This window comes from Somniosus microcephalus, chromosome 6 (genome assembly GCF_052327205.1).
Source record: "Somniosus microcephalus isolate GS21.2 chromosome 6, FLI_Smic_1.0, whole genome shotgun sequence".
Classification (NCBI taxonomy): Eukaryota; Metazoa; Chordata; class Chondrichthyes; order Squaliformes; family Somniosidae; genus Somniosus; species Somniosus microcephalus.
This window is the reverse complement of record NC_140992.1, coordinates 246,546,997-246,563,620: the sequence shown is the minus strand read 5'-3', so window position 1 is coordinate 246,563,620 and position 16,624 is coordinate 246,546,997. Positions and strand designations below refer to the sequence as shown.

At 44.8% G+C, this 16,624-nt stretch overlaps 1 protein-coding gene across 3 annotated transcripts in view; it reads right to left on the bottom strand.

Annotated features, from left to right (window-relative positions):
* The window catches only part of wwp2 (WW domain containing E3 ubiquitin protein ligase 2), a 172,961-nt gene that overhangs the window by 130,348 nt on the left and 25,989 nt on the right, over positions 1 to 16,624 (bottom strand). For all 3 annotated transcript variants that reach the window (XM_085991726.1, XM_085991724.1, XM_085991725.1), the window contains exons 3-4: positions 7,498 to 7,642; positions 4,574 to 4,695 (exon numbers count right to left, since the gene is read on the bottom strand). In XM_085991726.1, the coding sequence (XP_085847852.1) occupies positions 4,574 to 4,695; positions 7,498 to 7,642 (267 nt within the window). The remainder of the gene's footprint in view (positions 1 to 4,573; positions 4,696 to 7,497; positions 7,643 to 16,624) is intronic.

The following is a 16,624-nucleotide window of genomic DNA, read 5'->3' as shown; positions in this document are numbered from 1 at the left end:
GGTCCAAGTACAGAATCACAAAAAGCTAGTGGACAGTAACAAAATGGGCTAGAATACAAAGGGGTGGAAGTTATGTTACAGCTGTACAGAGCTCTGATTAAACCCCATATGGAACATTGCGTTCAGTTCTGGGCACCGCACCTCAGGAAGGACATACAGGAAACTCTCGATTTACCGGCACCTAAATCTCTGTTAACCGGCAAAATTCAGGAGTAGGTTCAGGTAAGTTTTACTTCATATTAGTGGCCGTTCCTGGATCTGTGGCTGTGTAATCGGGGTTCCTGCACTTGTTGCTAAGCAACAGGGACGCTTGGTCTGTGGCCGGGCTTCTTGCACCTGTTGCTAAGCAACTGGGAAGCCTGGATTTGTTGCTGTGTACGGAGCTCTCGTACCTTTTAACTATACCTCTCTGTAATCCGGACTTTTTGATAAACCGGCACCACGCCGGTCCTGTCGGTGCCGGATAAAAAAAGAGTTTCCTGTACTGGACTTGGAGGGGTTGCAGTGCAGATTCATCAGAATGATACTGGGGCTAAAAGGGTCAAATGATGAGGAAAAGTTGCTTGGACTAGGCTTGTATTCCTTGAATACAGAAGATTAAGGGGTGATCTAACTGAGGTGTTTAAGATGGTCAAAGAAGTTGAGAGAGAGAAACTATTTCCTCTGGTAGGAGAGTCCAAAACAAGGGGTTAACAATAATGTTAAAATTAGAGCTAGGCCGCTCAAGGGTGATGTCAGGAAGCACTTCTTCACACAAAGCGTAGTGAAAATCTGGAACTCTCTCCCCCAAAAAGCTGTTGAGGCTAGGTCAATTAAAAATTTCAAAACAGAGATTGATAGATTTTTACAAAAAGAAAATACTGCAGATGCTGGAAATCTGAAATAAAAATAGAAAAATGCTGGAGAAACTCAGCAGGTCAGGCAGCATCTGTGAAGAGAGAAACAGAGTTAACGTTTCAGGTCGATGACCTTTCGTCAGATAGATTTTTGTTAGGCAAGGGTCTTGAGGGTTATGGAACCAAGACGGGTAGATGGAGTTGAGATACAGATCAGCCATGATCTAATTGAATGGCGGAACAGGCTCAAGGGGCTGCATGACCTACTCCTGTTCCTATGTTCCCAAGTCATCCTTTATCAGCATGAGTGAGGAAAAACTCTTAAGTTTGCCATTAAAGTGATTAGAATTGACATCCAAGAAGTTTAGACACAAGGGACAATTCATAGATGGTTTCCATCACATCCAATTTCAAAAGTTGTTAAAGACAAAGCTCACTGTGTATACACTTTCCCGAAGTCAAAATATTCCCTCACAAGTTACTGTCATGCTGTCTCCCATCCATGAACATTAATTCCTTCTGCATCTAATGGAGCAAGAGCGATTAAAATATACTTTTAGAAAACAACTTCTACACAAAAAATACACTAAGAAATGCTATCAACTGATTTCCAGTTTAACGTACCAGACACTTCATCAAAGGATTATTATTGAAGCTGTGAATGGCTGTACAATTATGAACTGTAATATGCATGTCTGTAGCCAGCTGCAAACCATTTTTGAACATTTTCAAATACCATAAACAGCAATTAATGGTTAGGGGATTTCCGTTTGCAGGCAAAGTGTAGCCTCCCCTCTGGACTCTCTCATAAGGTACTGCTTACCGAGCTGACCATTGCACAAGGAGCTCCTGTTCATCGCGTCTCAAGTACAAAAAAAAGAATTATTCATTGGTTAGGCCATGAATCAACCAACTTGATAAACATCAAGTCAAAGCTTCATATAACAGTGATATATTATTGAGCACTAAGGTGTTGACATAGAGGGCGCACTGAGGGTGTAGGAGCTGAATGAAGTACACACTGTCCACACTGTCTCCATCCAGTCGCTGTCTTAGTACTAGAGATGACCTGATATTGCAGCCACTTAATAAAATTCGTCGTCACAATATACAACTGTACTCATTTCACTGAAACTTATGGCTTTATTCTGAACGTCTTCCTCTCCAATACTGAGGGAGTGCTACACTGTCGGAGGTGCCATCTTTCGGATGAGATGTTAAGCCAAGCCTAGAAAGCTTTTTATTTAAAAAAAACAGCAATGGGCGTGACATGTCCTCTCAGGTAGACCGAAAAGATCCCAGGGCACTATTCAAAGAGCAGCAGGGGCGCTCTCCTGACATCCTAGCCAACATTTATCCCTCACCCAACACCAAAAACAGATTCTTTGGTCATTTCTCTCATTTGTGGGAGCTTGCTGGGTATAAATTGGTTGCTGTGTTTCCTGCATTAAATCATGGAGTACACTTCAAGAGTACTTCACTGGCTGTGAAATGCTTTGGGATGTCCTCAGGTCATGAAAGGTGCTGTATAAATCCAAGTTTTTTCTTTAATTGAAGAATCCAATTTTATGGCGTCTATTAAGTTAAAACTATTAATAGTTTTCACATGAAAAAAAAATGTATAGATTTTGTCAAAAAGATCTACAATATTTTCCATGCAGCAAAGATCCACAATTTTTTTATAACACGTAGCACCTTTTTGCCTCTGTGGTCAGAGGGTACAACAGTTGGAGAGGGCAGCCTTCAAGCACATTGCCCATAGTGATAATGCCGCTCAGACAAGAGGGAACAAACCTCACAACAGTCTCTCATCCACCTCGCTGCTTACTTGGTCGACTAGGCAACAGATGTGAACAATTATAAACAGGGAGGAAGAGACAAATAAAAATAACTGGCTGCTGTGCAAGCTTTCAACCCACTCCCATGCCACAATAAAAATAACTCCCTAGGTCCCTCTCCTGCACAGCTCCTGCTTACGGGCAACTGAAGCTCTTCCAGTGTGGATTTATACAATGGGCTGGATTTTCATTCAGAAGATGGGAAGGAGGTGGGACTACAACTTTCGGGTTGTAGTCCCGCCTCCATCGAGATGCGGCCAATCCACGCGATTTTCCCTTGATTGACCTTCTCGAGCCCGCCCAGCGGGCTCAGCAGGCCAATTAAGGGCCACCCAGCAACAGGTGACATCACAGACTGAAATTTCATCTGTCAAGACGTGTTGACAGATGAAATATCAGTGTTTCACAGCTGCTTGAAGCTGTCAAACACTGACAGTCTTACTTCTAACCTGAGTCCTTCTACGCAGACTCAGTTAGAAATCTCGCCGGCACTGAAAGCTGAAGGCTGTCACTTTTGACAGCTCGCGGCCATTCTGCTTTCTGTGCCGGCTGAATGATGGACTCCCGAAGCCGAGAGGAAGGAAGGCTGTAAAAGTAAGTACAGGTAATTTAAACTTCTTTACACACTTTAGACACACCAAACACACTTACCTTTGCACTCATGCACCCATCACTCACCTGAACACCGACATCGTGACCCCTCCAAGTCCTTCAACCCGACGGCCCGCCTGCTCTAACCTGGCGTGGTTTGGAGCCGTCGGGAATCCCACACGACACCCTTCAAAATAGGGATTAGGCTAAAAACTGCCTGTTAACTACCTGTTAACAGGCAGTTAATTGGCACTAATCCCTTCCCGCCTCGGGTCGGCGGGTCGGGTACCCGCCTCCTTTGAAACTGGCATGGAGGCGGGTTTTGGGCGGGATGGTGTCAGGACCCCCGAATTCGGGATTTTTGCCCCCCGCACGGCACACTGAAAATCGACCCCAATGTATTTATGGAACGGTCAACATTTTGAGTCGAGCTTCAAAAGTATCTTTCTGCAAACCATTTATACTAATAACAAGATCAATCATAACTGGGATAAGCTTCAGTGATTTTTCATTTGGGAGAGCGTGCCAGAAGATGATGCTCCAAAACCCAATGTCACTGACCAGTAGGACATAATTCCCACAAGTTCCTGATCTCAGTAATGTTGCCAGGGAGACGTGCTGAGCAAAATAAGGAAACATTGGAAAAGGCGGGATGAAGGGAATCCAACATTTTGCCCTCACAAACCCAAGCAATCAGCTGAGAGCAGTGTCAGAGGTCTGGGAGCAAGTCACCTGCATGTCTGTTCTCTCTGTTGGCAAATTGTGGAAAAACCTGAAGGATATATATAAGTGGAAACAAAACTTGAACAAATGGGGTGAAACGATCACGATACCAGCTGAGTTCTCTGTTGCATATTTACATAACCAAGAACCAAAAGGTACCATTTCATAACAACACTGTAAATACTAAAGAAAAAACTGTAAAAGGTGGCGATTTCTCCAAAAATAAACACCATTTGCTGCTGCGTCCTGAGAAGACCTACAATTCCCATAACCCATAAGCCAAAAACCCCAGTAACATCGGTCAGTGAGCCATAACACACGAAGGAAAGTCTGAGAGATCTGCATCATTACTGCCAACAATTTGATGGAGCCAGATTTCTCCCTATTTTTCCAGACAGCCATTCAGAATACAAACTATATTCTTATTTTTCCTCTACAGACAAGTGCAAATAGTACAGTAACAAATACTGCAACCATCTATACCATTTTTTTGTTCAGTAATTACAATGGTAACATATAAAAGTTACCATGCAAGGATTACACCGTCTTCGAGACCAATAAAAATATATGGAAAGAGGAACTCACACTTTCCATTGTTCTTCTTTAAAATGTCACAGACATCAATAGACACATTGCCAAATAGTTCATTTTTTAAGGTATGACTGTTCCAGACTTTCAGCTCCAATCGGCTCTGTGGTGTTACATTCCTAGGATGAAAAATATGTGATTACAACAGACAGAAGAATTCAGGACTGACATGGAAACATTAAAACGCCGTGAAATTCCCAGAGCGGGTTTTAAAAATCTATTTATATCTTTCAAATTTACCTTATACCTGGCTTAGACGCCCAAAGTCAGTCACAGAGGGAAACTGCAATAGAATGGACTTCAGCCCATAGTTAGCAATTTACATCCTGCTGAACAGCACACTCCAATTTCAGACTGCCGTGAAAACATAACCCTCGAGGGAGAAAACATTGCCTTCTCCAAGAGAAGATGCTCTTCCAAGTAAGAAAATGGCAAAGCACTTCCCCACAGGGAGCAAGAAGAAAATTGGAGGTCGAGTCATTAAATTGTTCTTGTGCATCTTTTTGTTCTAATGTTGCCTTATGACACCATCCAAAACATTAACCTGTCTTTCTCTCTCCAAAAGATGCTGGGATGACCTACTGTACATCTTCAGCAATTTTTAATCTCAAATTTCCAGTATTTGCATTTTATTAGAAATGGTCTCATACGAGTATCCAGACTGCAGCCCAAATCCAGTTTGTTTCTTAATCTTATCCAGCTCATGGAACTCCATCTCTTGATCTCTCCCATTGGTAGAAATAATTGGATTGCCAGTAAGTTTGTGCTAATTTTGTTTTTCCACAAATCACAGGCAGCGCTGCCAGCTTTATCAGCTGGAGGGCACTGGGTTGGCACACAACTCCCGCTTCCAGCTACTCTCCTCTTTTGGTGGGGGATGTATCTCAGTAATTCACAACACTGCAAGTCCTAAGCCAAGGGCAGCACTGCTGTTGGGAGTGGGAGCTATATGTCAATCTAATGCATTCCTGCTGATGGAGCCAGCAGCACTCTTGGTGCTTCTTCCCCCACCCCCACCACACGCACAGAACTATAAAAGTTTGCAGCACAGAAGGTAGACATTCAACCCACTGTGTCTGTGCCGACACCTTGCCACTGCATTCCAAAACTACCCCCACTGTTCGGCTCTTTCCCCGCAGCTACCTCTGCCTCAAATGTTTATCTACTCGTGCAATGGTCGCTACTCCCTGCAGCAAAGCATTCCATGCTCGAACAGCTCAGTGACAAACTTAAATCAAAGACCCCCTCACCGCTGACTCCCCAGTTAAAGGAAATAAGTCTTTCCTTATTAACCCTATCAAATCCATTCATAAATTTTACAAATCATACAACTATAAAAGTTTGCAGCATAGAAGGGGGGGGGTGAAGGGGGGGGGGGGGGAAGACAGTTAAAATGGAGCTGGGGACTGACCCACTCCATTTCCACCAGATTTGGCCAACCACAATTTTAAATTGCAGGCAGCATGGACACCCACGAGAGAGAGCCCTCTTCAAATATGCAGATAGAAACATAGAAGATAGGAGCAGGAGTAGGCCATTCGGCCCCTCGAGTCTGCTCCGCCATTTAATGAGATCATGGCTGATCATCCAAACTCACTACCCTGTCCCTGCCTTCTCCCCATATCCCTTGATCCCTTTAGCCTTAAGAAATATATCCAACTCCTTCTTGAATATATTTAATGAATTAGCCTCAACTGCCTTCTGTGGTAGAGAATTCCACAGGTTCACCACTCTCTGGGTGAAGAAATTCCTCATCTCTGTCCTAAATGGCTTACCCCTTATCTTTAGACTGTGACCCCTGGTTCTGGACTCCCCCGCCATCGGGAACATCCTTCCTGCATCTAGTCTGTCTAGTCCTGTCAGAATTTTATACATTTCAATGAGATCGAGCCCCTATGAAGTCACTGGGACCTGATCTGCTGTTTTAATCTGATGTCTGACTGGGGGAGCAGTGGCAGCTTCCCCACCAGAAAAAAAATCTGCTGGGAACAGCAGGCAGGGCTAGAAGAGGTAAGTTAAAAAAATATATTAAAACAGGTTTCTTTGTGGGCCAGAAAGAGTAGGGATATCTAACTGGTATCAGAAATGGCAGGCAAATGGACTAAGAGAATAGCTCTTTCATAAAGCTGGCAACTAGTGCAATGGGCTGAAAGGATTTTACAGTACAGAAGGTAGCCAATGATTCTAAGTGATGATGGAGAGAGATAAACAGCTATGAAGGGAAGAGATCGCAAGATCAGGAGACCGAGTGCGGGGGAAAGTGAGCGAGAGACTGAAATGATTTTAACATCGGGGACCCATGCTAAAGTTATGTAAATGTCCTTAATCAGATGCGGCTCACTCACTGGTTGCATCAGAAGGATCCAATCCACTGCTCCAGCAGGTTAGACCCTGGTGTAATATGCATCAACACAGTAGCTGAAACTGTATGTAATCTTTCGCAGGCCCCAGAATGCACTGCTGCATTATTAAGTATTCGCCTGCGTGATGCAATCCTAACACTTTGCAATGCACTGACGATATACAAAGAAGCTGGTCTAACCCTTTCCAGTCAGCATGTTTAAGATGTCAAAGTGGAACAAATTAGTGTCAGATTGAAAATATATGATTACTCGAGAGTGCAACATAAATGGGGATCAGTCAAAATTCTCAAAATTAAAAAATAAAAGCGAATCTTGACATCATTCACATTGAATCCTGTACCCAGTTTACACAACCAGTGCTAGTCCTGCCACGCCATGAACTGGATTGTGAACCCTGCTAAATTGTGTCCGCCTCTAATCTCATTCAGCCGTGAAAACACGGCCTGTTAAGGAAAAGTGCTTCATTGCACAAGGAGATTGAGTAAAATTACTATTTGTCTGTGCAGAATCCATTAGTTGCGTGCAGCATAAAGTAATAAAAATGGCAGTTTTTCTTACAAGGTCAATGACTCATTCCACTGTGGATGAAGGTTTCCATTCCGTTTTCCAGTTTTTTTAGTTTCATTGTGCAGATCATCCACCGTCACCTCAATGTAGCAACTGATCCTTGTTGGTTTCGGGACTCTCAGTTTGGCTTTTAAAACTAAACAAAAAAAAGTTTAATGATGAAAACTTTGTTTATAAAAAAAATTTAGAAGCAACATCAAGCAGGTACTTAAAACAACTTGCAGTACTCTGCTCTCACTTTTCCAAGTACTGTACGTCACTAGAAGCGCACAAAAAATAAAGACTAAATACTCAGATTTCAAAATGAAAACCTGCAAGAGCATTTTAGTCGTAGTTTAGCTTTAGTCATTTTACAGATATAAAGATGTACCAGAAGCAGTCATGAAAATATCAATAAAATATAATTTCAAAAGAGACAGAAAATACATGACAAAACCTGCCCTTTCTTGGGAAGAGTAGAACAAGCTTAATGAACTATCAAGTACCACAGCATATTAGTGCATTAATGCATTACACCATGAAGTGGTAGGAGATTGGTTCACAGCCAAGGCTCCTCACAGGGCATCATGATCTCACTCAGGCAATTAGGTGGCGGCTTCCTTATAAATTGCAGTTTTGAGCAAAGTTCTTTTTACACACGGTACAGGTTTCAGGTTATAGTGAACTAGGAGAATATATTACATTTTAAAAAACCTAAAAGTAGGCATTTTAAATGGTACCACCCTGGCGAGGCACTCAGCAGAGGCCAGACACTTCCCCATGACAGCGGACTGGCAGAGGGAGGGAGAATCGTCTGTCGACTATTCCCATGTACCGGCCAACAGCTAACTTCAGAGTGGCACTGCTGGATACCTCGCAGCAAGCTATCCACTTTGTCTTGGCTGTAGATAACGCAAGACACAGAAAGACTTGAGAAGCGCCTTCAAACAAAATGACATCTGCGCCATCACATTGAAGTCCTTTTTCGTCCCCAGAACAAAGCAAAACTGAACAAAGAGTATAAAATGGAACAGTACATTGGTGCACAGACATTACACAAACAAGGTTAATAGCTCAACATGAGATCACCGTTTAAAAATATATTCTGAGTACAATCCATTCCACTTGCAACAGTTTCACTGTCTGGGGTTTAACAACTGCAAGCCCAGTGAATGCCAAATAAAATAAAAGCTATTGAAAAAACAGAAAAGGGGTGAAAATGTTTTTCTAAAAAGGCACATGTTCATTTTAACAAAGATTTGATTACGGGCAAACTTTCAATTTCTAACTGTTGAAACAACTGATTTCAAGACTCTTGTCAGAGTTTCTTTTAAAAAAACCAATGCATCTTTTGCAAAATACTGTTGATGTTCTAAAACTTGTCCCCCCCCCACCCCGGAAAAGAAAATGGACAATTGGCCATCTGAGAATAAGGATTTCCATTCATTTCTGATGGCAACAGCGACACCTGGTGTTGCATTAATAAGAGCATTTCCATCAAACTTAAGCTACAGAAAAACAATGCCTGTGGTACAGTCCAGCTAATATGCTTTCAAAGTCTTTGGTGCGCTATTGATTTCAGATTAGGATGCTCTGACTGACTGCGATACCTTTTGTCTTCCCTCTGTGATTCCGATTTGACACAAGCAGTGCTCCAAGCACCTTCATATGCTGAGGGTTCAAGTAGCTGTCAGATGTTTTGTGACTACTTTTCAGTGCCATTTAAAATCTTCAGGATAGTCACATCAGGTATTTAAATTTGTCCGACACAAGCTTCTATGCCTGGTTCCATTCTTATCTATCCAGTCGTAGCCAGAGAATCACCTGCAATGGCTTCACTGCCTGTCCCTACACAGTTACCTCTGGAGTCCCTCAAGGATCGATTCTTGGACCCCCTCCTAGTTCTCATCGACATGCTGGCCCTCAGCGAAATCATCCAAAAACACAATGTCAGGTTTCACATGTACGCTGATAACACCTCGCCACCGCCTCTCTCGACTCCTCCATTGTCTCGGATTTGTTCCACTGCTTGTCCGACATCCAGTACTGGATAAGCAGATATTTCCTCCAACTAAATATTGGGAAGACCAAAGCCATTGTCTTCGGTCCCCACTGTTAGATCCGTGATTCTGAGAGTATGATGTTTTTCAATAATCACACGGATGCTGTAACTTAACAATAAACAGGCATTTACTGGAGGAGGGTAGTCTCAAGACTAGGGGTACAGAGGCATGCGCAAGGCTTATATACAGGTGTGGTCACTGCCGGTACTACAGTATACAGGAGCTGTAAAAGTAGTTCTGTCTTAAAAGGTACATACACTACAATTCCTCCCCTTTTAGATTGGTAATACCCCTAATATTCAAATAACAATTAACACGTACATTAAACAACAATAGTCCATTTATAGATTCAGTCTTTGGGGCGGCTTCCTGACCCTTTCGGGATAGCGCCTTTCCTGAGGTTCTTGTTCTTGGTGCAGAGGCGATTCTGGCCTCTTTTTATCGGGTAGTTCATCGGGTTCCACTGCTACTGGTTCTGAGGTAGATGCTACCGGTATGTCGGGTTCATCCCCAGGTACTCGAGACATGGGGTTGACTCGTTCCTGTGACACTAAGATCTGGTCGACGTGGCGTCTCACAATGTTCTCCCCGACATCCACTGTGTACATTAATGGCCCCTGCCTTGTGCATATCGTTCCGGGTTGCCATTTCTCTGTTCGGTAGTCACGGGCCAAGACTGGTTGACCTACATTGAAACTCCTTGTCGGCTTCTCATTGATGTGCTGGAATTGTTTGTCCTCAACATTTCTTCGCACATTTGGTCTGAGCAAGTCCAGACGAGATCCCAACCTTCGGTTAAAGAACATCATGGCCGGGGTCTGGTTGGTAACTGCATGTGTCGCGTTTCGGTAGGCTAATAAGAAATTGTCCACCTTATGCTGTAGTGGAATTTCATCGGCGCACATGGCCTTTATCGCCTTCTTAAAGGTTTGTACGAACCTCTCAGCCAATCCATTTGTGGCTGGATGATACGGGGCGGATGTGTAATGCCTTACCCCATTCATTCTCATAAATTTTCGAAACTCTTCGGACACAAACTGTGGTCCATTATCAGAGCAAATCAGCTCTGGCAAACCGTTTCTGGCAAATATGGTCCGTAGGACTGCAATCGTTTTCTCTGTAGTGGTTGAGGACATTTTTATCACCTCAGGCCACTTCGAATGAGCATCCACTGCTATTAAGAACATTGAGTCCATGAATGGACCAGCGAAATCAATATGCACCCGTTGCCATGGAGAGGAGGGCCACTCCCATGGGTGTAGAGGGGCATGTGGTGGTGCATTTTGGACCTTCTGGCATCCTGAGCAGCTCTTAGTTAGGTCTTCGATTTGTTGATCGATTCCCGGCCACCACACATAAGCCCTAGCAAGGCTTTTCATTTTCACTCCCCGCAGATGACCTTCATGTAGCTCATTTAGCACTCTCTCCCTTAACTTGGGTGGAATCACCACTCTGGATCCACACATCACTGTCCCCTGGCATACTGACAGCTGTTCTCTTCTGGATGAGAATGCTGGCAACAGTGAGTCGCCATGTGTTGGCCATCCCCTCACCATCAAATCATATACCCGAGACAGCGTCGGATCATTGCGGGTCTCCTTCTCCATATCCGCGTTCGTTACTGCGAACCGTTCAATTATTGACGAATAAAATATCTCGATAGGGTCCACTGCTGCTGCTTCCTCCACAGTAGGCAGTGGCAGGCGCGATAGCCCATCAGCGTTCCCATGCTGTTTCGTGCCTTTAGACTCTATATCATATTGATTCGCCCCTAGAAACAGGGACCATCTTTGTAACCGTTGTGCAGTCATCACTGGAACACCCTTCTTAGGATTAAAGATGGAGACAAGTGGTTGGTGGTCAGTCAGCAAGGTGAACTTCTGCCCATGCAGATAGTGGTTGAATTTTTTTACTCCCCATACTAGGCTGAGGACCTCCCTGTCAATCTGGGCGTAGTTGCGCTCGGCTGAGGTTAGTGACCGGGTTAGTGACCGAGACGCAAAGGCTACTGGCCTCTCCAACCCGTCTGGGAATTTGTGCGACAGCACCGCTCCAATACCGTAGGGTGATGCATCACATGCCACCCGAATTGGTAGTGCTGGGTTGAAATGGGCCAACACCTCTTTTGATGTGGTCAATTCTTTACACTTCTGGAAAGCTCGTCTACGTTCGTCATTCCACATCCATGGTACCCCTGTTTGCAGTAGGGTGTTCAGTGGGTGTAATACCGTGGACAAATTTGGTAAGAACTTGTGGTAGTAGTTTACCAGCCCGAGGAACGACCTCAGTTGTGACACATTTTCCGGTGCTGGAGCCTTGACTACTGCCTCAATCTTTTCAGGGGACTTATGTAACCCCTCTTCATCGATGACGTGGCCACAATACGAGATCTGTTTCTGGAAAAACTCGCACTTGTGGCGATTAGCTCGTAGCCCATACTCCTTTAATCTGGTGAGCACCTTCTCCAAGTTGGCGAGGTGATCACTGTCATTTTCGCCCGTGACCAGGATGTCGTCCAAATAACACTGGATCCCTGGAATCCCTTGCAGGACTTGATCCATCGCCCTTTGCCAGATAGCCGGAGCCGAGGCTACCCCGAACACCAGCCGGTTGTATTGATAGAGACCTTTATGAGTGTTAATCGTAAGGTATTGTTTCGAAGCTTCTTCTACCTCCATTTGCAAGTACGCCTGGGCTAGATCAATTTTGGTGAAGCGTTTACCTCCAGATAGCGAGGCGAAAATATCCTCAATTCGTGGAAGCGGATATTGTACCGTGTGAAGGACTGGGTTCACTGTCACCTTAAAATCCCCACAGATGCAGACCTTCTTTGGTTCCCCAGGCGTATTACTCAACGACCTCTTCATTACAGGAACGATGGGTGTAGCCCACTCGCTCCAGTCTACTTTGGACAGTACTCCTGAACGTTCCAACCCTTCCAGCTCTGCTTCGACAGCTGGTCTGATCGCATAAGGCACTGGTCTGGCCTTAAGAAACTTTGGGCTTGCATTTTCCTCTATTTTAATTGTTGCTGTTATGCCTTTTAGTGTTCCGAGTCCCTCCTGGAACACTTCTTTTGCGTCAGTTAGCATTTTTGACAGTCGTCCAGGTGTGACGTCGTCATCCTTTTTGGCCTTAACCTTCAGTGCCTGTATGGAATGCCAATCTAATTGTATCTTCCGGATCCATTCACGTCCTAGCAGTGGTGGTCCTCCACCTGGCAATACATATATATCCATTTTAGGTATTTCCTGGCTTTTATATATCACTTTCACCCTTATTTTTCCTTTGGGGTAGACTTTTTGCCCCGTGTACGTCTTCAAGACAATCTCTGTAGCTTTCAAGGGTATATGTGAAAATAGCCGCTTGTAGTCCCTTTGGTTTATGACTGTTAGGGCTGATCCTGTGTCCAATTCCATTTTCACTTGGACTCGTCTATCTTGAGTGTAAACCAGAGAGTCTGGTGATCCTCCATTTTGGTTACCTTATGTAGTTTCAGACAACCCAGCTCCTTGCTTCCGGAGTCTGTGTCACTTTTCTGTTCGTCTGAACCACTGTCCATCACCTGGTGTACCTTTTTGTACTTCTCCTGTGGAGATTTCTTACTGCTGGTTTTCTTCCCAGACCTGCAGACTCTTGCTATGTGTCCTGCTTTTCCACACTGTCTGCACACTTGGTCCTTGAACCAACAATCCTTCTGGTCATGTGTTGTTCTGCTGCAGCGATAGCACTTCCCTGTTCCATAGGACATTTCATTGGTGCCATATTCTTGCAGTCTCCGTTGTATCTCTGCAGCGCCCCTTGCGGCTGCTTCGTGCGATACTGCCATACTGAAAGCCTTGTCCAGCGTAAGATCCTTTTCTGATAGAAGCCGTTTCTGGGTTCCTTCACTTTGTAGCCCACACACAAACTTGTCCCTTAACGTATCTGCTAGTCCCACTCCAAACTGGCAGTGTTTCGATAGCTTGCGCAGTTCCGTTAGGTACTCAGCATTGCTTTCGTCTTTGTGTTGGTTCCTTTTATGGAACTTAAATCGTTCTGCTATCAGCAGCGGTGTGGGGTTTAAGTGGTCCTGTAGGATTTCTACTATGCTTTCGAAAGTCTTGTTCACAGGCTTCTCTGGGGTTATTAGGTTTCGCAGTAACCCATAAGTTTTTGCACCCATGGAATTTAACAAAACCAGTGCTTTCCTAGCATCTGGCACTTCATTTGCCCTGCAGTACACCTCAATACGTTCCACATATATCGCCCAATCTTCGACTTCATTGTCGAACGTAGAGATACTGCCACTCTTCGGCATCCCTGGGTGTGATTTAACTGTCAAAAATGGCGTCTCCCGCGCTTCCCCTTCTCCGCTGGCACAAAATGGCGTCTCCCGCGCTTTCCTTCCTTCCCGCGCTCGCCCTTCTTCTCCGCTGCAGCTTCTAAAAATGGCGTCTCCCGCGCTCTTCCTTCTTCTCCGCGGCTCAATGGCGTCTCCCGCGCTCTCCATTCTTCTCCCCGTGGACACGGTTCAGCCCTTGAGCCCTGGCTGTGCTCTGCGCGTTCCTTTTTTTTTTCTCGACGCCGCTCGGTCCTGAACCCGGCTGTTGCTTTACCCTCTCTCTCTCTCTCTCCGGTTTGTTTGTTTTTTTTCTCTCGACGCCGCTCGGTTTTCAACCCCCGGCTGCGCCGTGCGCTTCACCCTCAGTCTTACCCCGTCGACGCTGCTCGGCTTTCTCTCCGCCGTCGGTCGGCTCCAGCTGCCGCTGTCCGGGAAGGGTCTGCGCTGGACCCGTCGTCAGTCTCTTGCTGATCGTCGTAGCTGGGGAACCAAGCCCGGCTCTCCACAGCCTCCCCTGCGATGTTCACTCTCTGCCGGACGACTGGGCGGTTGCTCGTGGTCGACGCCCGTGTTCCTGGCCTCGACTTTCTTACACCGCCCTCCCGGAGCGAATCCTCGAAGGGAAATGCAGAGTTGCAGGTAGATTCGAATCGACACTCGTCGCCACTGTTAGATCCGTGATTCTGAGAGTATGATGTTTTTCAATAACCACACGGATGCTGTAACTTAACAATAAACAGGTATTTACTGGAGGAGGGTAGTCTCAAGACTGGGGGTACAGAGGCATGCGCAAGGCTTATATACAGGTGTGGTCACGGCCAGTACTACAGTATACAGGAGCTGTAAAAGTAGTTCTGTCTTAAAGGTACATACACTACACCCACCACAAACTCTGTTCCCTATCCACCAAATCCATCTCTCGCCCTGGCCACTGTTTGAGGCTTAACCAGGTTGTTCGCGGCTTAACCAGGTTGTTCGCAACCTTGGTGTCTTACTTGACCCCAGGACGAAATTCCTACCACATATACACTTCATCACCAAGACCGCCTAGTTCCACCTCCGTAACAACCCCCGACTCCGTCTCAGCTCATCATCTGCTGTTGAAACCCTCATCCATGCCTTTGTTACCTATAGGCGTGACTATTCCAATGCTCTCCAGGCCAGTCTACCATCTTCCACCCTGCATAAACTTGAGCTCATCCAAAACTCTGCTGCCCGTATCCTAACTTAGCACCTAGTCCTGTTCACCAATCACCCCGGTGCTCACTGACCTATATTGACACCCGGTCCGATATCACAGATTTTAAAATTCTCATCCTTGTTTTTAAATCCCTCTATGACCTCACCCCTCCCTATCGCCGTCACTTCCTCCACCCCTACAACCTTCCAAGATCTCTGCGCTCCTTCAATTCGGGCATCGTGCACATCAGATTTTAATCGCTCCACTATTGCCGCCCGTGCCTTCAGCTGCCTAGGCCCGAAGCTCTGGATTTCCCTCCCTCAACCTCTCCACTTCTCTACCTCTCTCTCCTCCTTTAAGATGCTCTTTAAAACCTACCTGTGTCAACTGTCCTAATATCTCATGTGGCTCAATGTCAAATTTCGTTTGATAACACTTCTGTGAGGGACCTTGGGACGTTTTACAACGTTAAAGGCACTATATAAATGCAAGTGGTTGTTTTATAGAGCTAGAAAAAGTTTTAAAGGTCACACAGTGGAAATAATTCTCCTCCACTTAAGATTCTTACTGCTTCAGTTTCAAAAATTTACACTGTGAACTTGCATAAATATTAATGAGGCATTAAATGCTGGGTGGAAAATGAGGGTTTATCAAATGAATAGCAGCACTACTGAGTGTTAGTATCAGGAGCCTAGCTTAAAAAAAATCAGTAACAAAGAATTGTTATGAAGTTTAATATCCTGTTGCTTATCTTGGTTTGTGTTGATTAACATTTTTGTTTGTAATTGATGTCAGAGGTAACAGAGTTGGAGGAGTTAATAATGTCAAGAAGGTAAATCAATAAGTACAGCTGAAGGAACCAAGGTTAATAACTATACTGCTCTACACTAACTCCATCCCTTCAAACCATCAGGCTCAATAACTTCAAAACAGTTCATCTTACTTTAAAAAAAAATAAACTCTGTACTCATCAACAGGAGGGATGTTAATGCTGAGGAACAAAAACCTTCCCATTTCAGGTAGTTAGTGTCAACATCAAGCGCTCCCAGGTTAGATGATTAAATCTCCCTCTACACTGCTCAACCTTGAGTGTAACAACCCCTACTATACCAGTGTCCCATCTGTCCATTTCCCACACAAGTCATCCAATAGCCTCTCTACCTGAGATTCCAGTTGAGTGCCAATTTGTATTTAAGCAGGAGCAGTTTTGTGCTGTGGGTCTATATCTACTATGAACTGGGATGAGAATCACCAAAACTCACTTCACATATTGGGAACCTTACAGTCAGTAGACTGAGCAGAATTTCGTGCCCTCAGTTTGGCTTAATTCAAACCCGTGTCCCAGTGGGGAAAAGCCAGTACCCAACTCCACACCCCCCAGTTTGCTTCAAGCCACTTTTATATATTAAAAAAAATCAATTCTACTCAGGGGAGGGGGGAAAACAGATAGTTATGTGTTAGTTTTAAATACGTTTTTTTTAATAACGGGGCACCGCATTGATTAGCAGTCATCTTCGGTCACTGGCACTCCAAACCCTAACTGCGAACTCCATCACCCTCCTGGCTACTGTC